The sequence below is a fragment of the Lacerta agilis genome, chromosome 13, assembly GCF_009819535.1.
Source record: "Lacerta agilis isolate rLacAgi1 chromosome 13, rLacAgi1.pri, whole genome shotgun sequence".
Lineage (NCBI taxonomy): Eukaryota > Metazoa > Chordata > Lepidosauria > Squamata > Lacertidae > Lacerta > Lacerta agilis.
In genome coordinates, this window is record NC_046324.1 from 29,672,416 (window position 1) to 29,680,678 (window position 8,263).

The window sequence follows — 8,263 nt, forward strand, 5'->3', positions numbered from 1 at the left end:
CAGTGCATAATTGATTATGCTTCCCACTTTGCATTGCGTTCCCCTCAGCAAGCACTTACATGGTCTTTTCCTAGTTCCAAGATATTGCCTTCAACCCAGACAACCTGGTGCTCATCAACAGGAGCAAGCTCCATAAAGACTTGGCAGAGATGTATGCTGAGGCCCTCTTTGCCGTTGATTCCGATTTCAATCTTGACAGGTAGGTGTGGAAGCAACTGTTTGTGAAGTGGCTAAAAGAGTCGTTGGCCAATCTGGGGCCCTCCAAATGTTTTGGACCGCATCTAGGCATGGGGGAGAAATTCAGTTCAGTTTGCATTCAGAGGTGAATGCACCCAAATTTGCACTTCCTGAAAAAGGATGTGAAATGGAACAAAGCCATCCTTCAAAATTTGCACATTTCCAAACTTTTCAGTACAGTTCTCAAACCAAGTCATGTGCATAAAAATACATATTATAGATAAAAGCTGCATAAAAACGTGCCATTATAGGAGGAGAAATTGCTTGCATTTGGGACAAATTGGCATAAAAATGTGAACCATAATAAATCAATGGCTTCTGCCCTTTCCCATGCACATTCACTCTATGCGCTTAGAACATCTGCTCGGGCTAATAAAAACCCCGTTGCTATAGCACATCAAGCTCTGATTGATTCTGAGAATCTTCTGTTCTGTCTCAACTGAATTGGCAACACTGCTGCATCTGGTTCTCAGTGAGTTAGCAAAGGGCTCCGACTCAATCTAATGTCATCAAAATATCATATGTGAAGAAGCAAGATACTAACACACCACCCACTTTCCTCCCAAGTCTTCCAGACCAGCTCATTTGCTTTGCTAGACATTCAACCCAAATCTCCAGCCTTAGCTCTGACAAGGCCTTGAACCTCATTGCGCAGGTCAACCGCTACTGCAATTCCTCTCTGCCATCGGCATCTGACCGCCAGGTGAGATCCCTCCGAATTTTGTGACTGCACGCTGCACGTTTAGGATGCATTCAGACATGGGGAATATTCTGTTAGTTTTCCTGATTATAATGCTAGCATTTCTGACCCGTTTTCTAACAGTCCTGGCACACTGCGGTGACAGCTGTATTTGGGAACTGTGCCCTTTTCATTGATGTAGCTGCATGTCATACTAAATTTCATTCACGTCAGTGGGCGTGGTGTGTCACAACAACAAACGTCATTGGACAGGATATTGCATCTATTCCCCCATGAAAATGTCAGGAAAGAACCGCATTCTGGTATACCACCCCAAATTCCATCACTGTGCTCCCATGGTTTTCGGGGTCAAGGGGGCTGCAAACAGATTTTTTCGGGGTCAAGGGGGCTGCAAACAGAAATGAGTGCTAAATATGCACTTTATTTTGCTAGTTCTACCGAAGTCTCTTTTACATTGCATGAAAGCTCAACTATAATGGGGAAATTATCAGTAAGGGAAATGGGAAATGGAATAAACAGCTATGTGAATGCAGTCTTAGTGCTGTAAACTTGTAAGAGAGTAATCCCTACTGAACACACCAAGAAATACTCCTGAGTAAATGTGCTTAGGATTGTGCCATCATAGACCCAAAGGTGGGGATTCTTGGTACAAAGAGCACCAGATGGATTTGGAGACTAAACACCTCAAAGGTTTCCTTCCCCAAATACTTTTAAATTATATGTATTCATTTCTGGGCTCAGAAGAGGGTTTCATGGCCCTAGCCCAAGCCATGACTCTCTCCTACCCATAACATTTTATGGTGGGAGAAGTCACACTTCCCATTCCAAAGTCAGATTTAGTAAAGACCTCCAGAAACTGGTATTCTGAAACCCAGGAATTAGAACAACAAAAGGTGCATTGTTTTCTTTAACTTCACAATACAGGTAACTGATGCTATGATAGCTACACAGTAGACTTAAACTGGATTAATAATAATTGCTTCTTCCAAGCGAATCCTGGAAATAGCAGTTATTTGAAGGGAAAAGAGAATGCACAGCAACTACTCCCAGGATTTTTTGTGGGATAGCATTACATTTACAATGATTCTACTTAGATCCATGTGATTCTATACTGTGTGCCTGTAAATGCATTAAAGCATGGAATCTTGGTAACATTATGCCATGTAGAACTTAATTATGCAAAAAATAAGAGGCATCAGTGTCATTTCAATTTAACAGACGGGAAAACTAAGGCTGAGAAAGAGTGTCTTGGACAAGATTAACCACTGAATCAAAGGCTGAGTCAGGATCTGAACACAGCTATCTCAGGATCTTGTCTGCTGACACTGAATCTGAAAATTTTCATGTTGGAAAAACCAAAACAGTGACTGCATTTGCATGGACTTTTCCCTGAATGCATTTTGCATTCAAGAAGTTCCCAATCCTTAATTATAATTTTCTCCCTTTCCCAGCTTGCTACGAGTCTTGTTGCACAAGTCAAGACATTTGACAGGCAGACTCTGGTGGCCTTGGGGCAGCAGGCGATGGGGCTGACCACTGGTCAGATTTCAAATCTGACGGCGCAAGATCTGGTGGACCCCCAGGTCTTGGAATCGCTTGGGCAGGTCAATGGCTGGAACAGGGGACAGTCCCAAGGGCTGGTGAACAAGATCCTACGCAGCAACTTCATGGTAAGCAATCTGACACCCGTCTCTGGTGATTGACTTTTGGCAAGAGCTGCAAATATCACCATGCTAGGCCAGTCCAAGGGGGCATCTAGTCCACCTGCCTCTTTCCAGTTCTGGACAGCCAAAGACCCGTTGAATCCGGCATCCTGTTCTCATGGACAAGGGACGTTCCCAGCCCTACTTGTAGATGTCAGGGGTTGAACCCAGGACATTTTGCATGCAGCTCAGGTGCCCTACTGCTGAGCTACTGCCTTACCCCAAAGTGAAGGCACAGCAGCTGTGGGCAGTGGTGCAGTTTGGGCTCAGAGGGGTGTGGCAAGAGAATGACCAAAGTTGTTGGTGTTAAGAAGGGCATCATCTTGCACACTGACCCCTGAAACCTGGGAACTGACATTGCAGGACAGCGCGAACCTCTCTGAAGCTCTGACCTTCTTCCTCTTTCTTTCTTACTGCAGCTGGATACCGCTGAGAAGTTTGAGAGACTTGGCACCCTGGCACAAGGGTTGCCCAGCAGCAGCTTTGACTCAATCTCAGCAGATTTGGCAATTCAGCTGGCAAAGAATGCCACCTTCTTGAGTGCTCTCAGGCAAGGCTCAGAACACTTAAGGAAGGCCTTTGTTAGCAAGGTAAATGGGCTTAAGGGCACAGGAACAACCTTTGTAAATGGTTTTTTTGGGGGGGGGGGAGTGTCTTAGTTTAGGGGTTGGTTACTTTCAGTTTTACAAAAGCCAGCAAAGAAATAAAATTTATCCATCTGAATATACTTTGCAGATCAGAGAAATCTAAACATTAGTACCGTTTTTACTGCTTCTGCTAGCTGTGGGGCATAGAAAGGTTTTGTGTAGAGCTTTGCAATCTAGTAGGCCCAATAACTGGAAGCCCGCTCTTTCCCTCAATGAGATTTCATCCGGCATGACCCAAACATGGCTTCAAAGTCACAAGGACCAGAAACTCATGCTCTGCTTTAAGTGAAAGCTGGGATTCTCGGGCTTCAGAACCCCACACCTTTGACCAAACTTGTTTTACACAAGCCTGGTTAGAGTAGCAGGCTCCAGGAGGAAGCTCTTCAGTTATTTGGGGCAGAGTGATAATGCTCATATCATTAGATCATCCTTTCCCAACCTTTTGCTCGCCATATGTTTTGGACTACAATCCCCCTCAGCCCCCATCCCCATGGCCATTTTGGACTACAGTTCTCATCAGCCCCAGTCAGCAAGTCCATTTTGGACTGTGCTTGCTGAGACTTATGGGACTTGTAGTCCAGAACATCTGAAGGGCACTAGGATGGGGCAAAGCCGCATAAGATAAACCATATTGGGGAACTCTGATTTGGTTCTGTGACCTTTCCCTCAACCTTGTAGATCCTCTCAAACTCATCCTCCCTCAGTGACATCCTGAATAACGTCCCAGATGATTTAGTGGACCAAGTCCCAAATTCGCTACTGGTGATTCGAGGCAAGATCCCAGATCTCCACAAAATCAATGAGAAACAATGGTCCCCACAGCAGGTAACGACTCTGGTTTTTCTCTTAAACCCCGTTTGCCTTGGAGGCGGTGCATGGCAATTTGAGCCTGGACAGGCCTGCTCTGCCATCTTGCTTCTTCCTTGTTACTGAATGGACCCCTCTCTTTGTTCTAGGCATCTATTCTGTTTGGAGATGTGCTGTCCAGCACGGATAATTACACGGAGTGAGTTGTGGGCCCACAGTGGTGCAGGAGTGGGGAGACCCCTAGCCAGAATTACCTTAAAAAACAATTGTCCAGCATTTGACGACCTTTCCATTGGCTCCATGGATTTGACCTTGGGCTTGTATCCAAGGGAGGCATAATTGGCTTATTTCATGAAGGAATTTTTATCTTTTAAGAAGCCCTCTCCCTGGCTTAATCAAATTTGATTTAATTCTCCATACTAGACATTTTCTTCTTCTTCTTCATCATCATCATCATCATCATCATCTCTTTAATTTGTGTACTACCCTTCATCTGAAGATCACAGGGCAGTTCGCAACACAAAAATGAGAACATAAAATACATTACAAAAAAGCAAAAAACAAATTGATTACCCTCCTCTTCCCACAAACACGTTTAAAAGGCCATGGATTGTTTAATCAGCCCAAGGCCTGGTTATAGAGAATTGTTTTCTCCTGGGCATCTACAATATATAGAATAAAGACACCTAGTGAAATATGGTTGAGTTTTAAAATTTATACAGCGGTTGATGGTGAAAAAAGTACATAACCTCAAAGTGGTTTGCCAAAAAAAGGTAAAATGATAAAATTATTGATAAGAAAAATTAACACCAGGATTTTAAGACCTTCAAGATGTTAAAATAAGAATAGATTAAAAACTGATTAAAACTTTCATTGACTTTCTAAGTATCTGGGTGGGCTTGTCTAAACAAGAATGTTTTTAGCAGGTGTTGAAAAGAGTACAGCAGAGGCGCCTGCCTGATATCAATAGTCAGGGAGTTCCGAAGTGTAGAATCTGCCACACTAAAAGATGGAATGGGTGTTATGTGGCACCTGTAGTAGTGCTAATTCCTCCGATCAAAGTGGTCATATATGGGGTGGACATATATGGGGTAAGGCGACCTCATAGGTAAACCGATCCCAAATTGTAAGGGGTTTTATATGCTAATAATAACACATTGAACTTGGCTTGGTAGCAAATTGTCAGCGAAAGACTAATGCACCTCTGTGGCTTCTAGGCTTTCTGCATTCATCCTGCAAGGCTTCCAGTGCAATGTTGCCACCAAACTGACACCTGCACAGCTGTCCTCTTTGGTCCAAGAAGTGAAGATTAAAAATGCCAACCTGAGTGAGGAACAGGTGAGAGATGCAGATGGGCTGCAAATGGGGCTGGATTGAGGACTCTTGCCCTCACTTCCCTGCAATTAGCAGAATCATAGGATTCAGGCAGGATGGTGCTGGTATGAGCCAGGGGCCAAAGGAGTGTCAGGCTGGATTTGGGGTCCTGTGCAAAGGAGGCCAGGAGAGCTCTCTTGTATCTGTAAGACAGGGCTCGCCAGTAGTGGTGTCAGAGAATTCCTCCCAAAACATAAATAGGAGTAGAAATTACTGGTGCTTGTTTATGCATCCTGTGCCCAGAACCAAAATCAATCCAGCAGATACGATTGGTATTCACTGTTGCTGTTGCTTCTAGTTTGCAAACAACACACACTTACGTCCCCTGCATTTGCATTGTGTTTCCTTTGCATTGAAATGAACGTTGCAGGATATCATAATGACAACACAATTAATTACTAAGTTACCTAATTTCATCACAGGTGACAGGAACATGAAAAACATAGTTTTGGCAGAAGATGAACCGAACTGCAGCAGAATGGAAGCAGTGCTGCACGGGGTGAATAGAGGGTTATAGAAAATGGTACCGCCTTATATCCCTAGTTACCATCCTCATAGGCCTGCGAGTACAACTGAATTTTTGAGAGAGTGTAGTGGAACGGGTGGCGCCCCTCCCCCTTGGGTCACTTCTCTCCCTCAGATCAGCCCTCCCTGCAAGATTCAGAAAGAGAGAAAGTACACACTCAGACACCCAGTTTGCTTTTTCAAGCTTGATGTTGCACTAATCAGGGAATGGATAGGGAGGTGAGATCCAGCTTTTATTTTATGAAGGGTGTAAGGGGAGTAATGCTGGCTCTCTTCCCATCAGCTCTCCTGCATGGCGAAACTTCTCTCCAGGAACAACTGGGCAGCAAATTTCACCAGTTACCCACCTGATGTGCTGCTTTTCTTTCCGTGAGTAGCTCTGAGGAATTGTCTTCTCTGAGGAATTAAGTAAAGGGTCAGGAACTTTGTTTAGCTCTCTCACCAAATGTTGAAGGCACATTGAAAACATATGTCTTTCTTCAAAGAACTCCAGTTTACCTCTCACAGAGCTACAATTCCCAACAACACTTCCCAGAATTCTTTAGAGCACATGTGCTTTAAATGTATTAGGTGGTTGTGCTCATTCTCCAGACCTAACACTCAACACCAGTTGCTAGAAACCACAGGAGGGAGGGGAGAGTTGCCCTTGTGCTTGAATCCTGTTTGCGGGTTTCCCACTGGGGCATCTAGTTGACCACTGTGAGAACAGGATCCGGACTAGATAGGCCAATGGTCGGATCCAGCAGGCTCTTCTTATGTTATTACTCCTCCTGTATACCAATTTTAACATTATAGGACTCTTCTCCCCTGCCCCAAAGAACACAAAGATGAAAAATAATATTTTAGAACTTTAGAACTACCATTCTAGAACATTCTAAAAAGCTACCATTTTAGAACTTACATTGGACAACATTACAGTCGTACCTCGGAAGTCGAACGGAATCCATCCCGGAAGTCCGTTTGACTTCCAAAATGTTTGGAAACCAAGACGCAGCTTCCGATTGGCTGCAGGAAGCTCCTGCAGCCAATCGGAAGCAGTGGAAGCTGTGCCAGACGTTCAGGTTCCAAAGAACATTCGCAAACTGGAATACTCACTTCCGGGTTTGTGCCGTTTGGGAGCCAAACAGACAAGTACCAAAGCGTTCAGCAACCAAGATACGACTGTAGTTAAAAGCTGGATATGGAGGAGTGGAAGCTTTTGTAGTAACAAACCTTTCCCGCACTCCTGCCCCGCCTCTAAAATAATGAAGATTCTCGTATCTTCCAGTCTCAACAAAGTAAATCATCAGAACTGTGAAGCGTTTTACACCCTGGCTTCCCAAGGGAATCTAACTCTGCTGGCCAACGGATCAACCCAGAGGAACAAACTCTTGGAGAATGCATTGAGTTGCTTTGTGAGTGACACTCTTTCCTTATGCAAAGACCTTGTGGGGGGTGGTGGGGGAGGGGGACCACCTTCAGGCTGTCCCTATTTTCAAGTGGGAGTCAATCACATGCTGGAAAATTCAGGTGGCCACAATGAAAGTGATGGAGAAGGTGGTTGGGAAACACACAGGATAACACTTTGATTTAACACAATGTCATCTAACCTCCCTGGAACCAAATAAGAAGGGATGCTGGCCCAAGACATTGTGGCACCTGAGGGAGACCCCAACATGGCATCCCCCTCCCTGCCAAGGAAGAATGGGCGAGGGAAGATCTATATCAGGAACAAGCCGGGAAATAAAGATCTACATTGGGATCTGCTGTCCCTGTGGATCCTGGCCTCATGGGTGGCTGCCCCATTGCTGGAATGAACACTAGCAACTATAAGAGCAAAATGGGCTTGTTCCTTCTTTGGTCCTAATATTAAATATTTCACCAGAGAGTGGCGAATACCTCGCTCAGCAAAGAGCAGCTGCAGAAGCTTGGAGCCCTCGTGTGTGACATGGATGCAGCCACCATTTTGGACTCTGACCCGACGGTCCTGGAGAACCTGAAACTGTGTCCTGATCTCACAGCTGCCCAGAGGATTGCCTTAAATGTGCTTCTGAGCAGTGGGAAGACTTCGAAAGGGTGAGCAACAGGGACAGACGGAAGCACCTCGTTTCTGAATGCTTTTGTTTTTTCTGCATGTGATGTGGGAGAAATTCCCTTTGGGAGTTCAGTATGGAGGCTCACATGAAATTCCTAGTCATTCAGGCTTTATTCAGTTCCAGGTAGGTAGCTGTGTTGGTCTGCCATAGTCAAAACAAAATAAAAAATTAAAAAAATTCAAGAACAAACTTAGT

At 44.7% G+C, this 8,263-nt stretch overlaps 1 protein-coding gene across 1 annotated transcript; it reads left to right on the plus strand.

Moving 5' to 3' along the window:
* Positions 1-808: 808 nt before the first annotated feature.
* LOC117056983 (mesothelin-like protein) lies at positions 809-8,052 on the plus strand. Its single transcript, XM_033167695.1, has 9 exons — positions 809-940; positions 2,389-2,607; positions 3,060-3,230; positions 3,966-4,112; positions 4,244-4,293; positions 5,312-5,432; positions 6,277-6,362; positions 7,261-7,387; positions 7,858-8,052. The coding sequence occupies exons 2-9, from the start codon at positions 2,461-2,463 to the stop codon at positions 8,050-8,052; spliced, it is 1,044 nt and encodes a 347-aa protein (XP_033023586.1). The 5' UTR covers positions 809-940; positions 2,389-2,460.
* Positions 8,053-8,263: the final 211 nt, after the last annotated feature.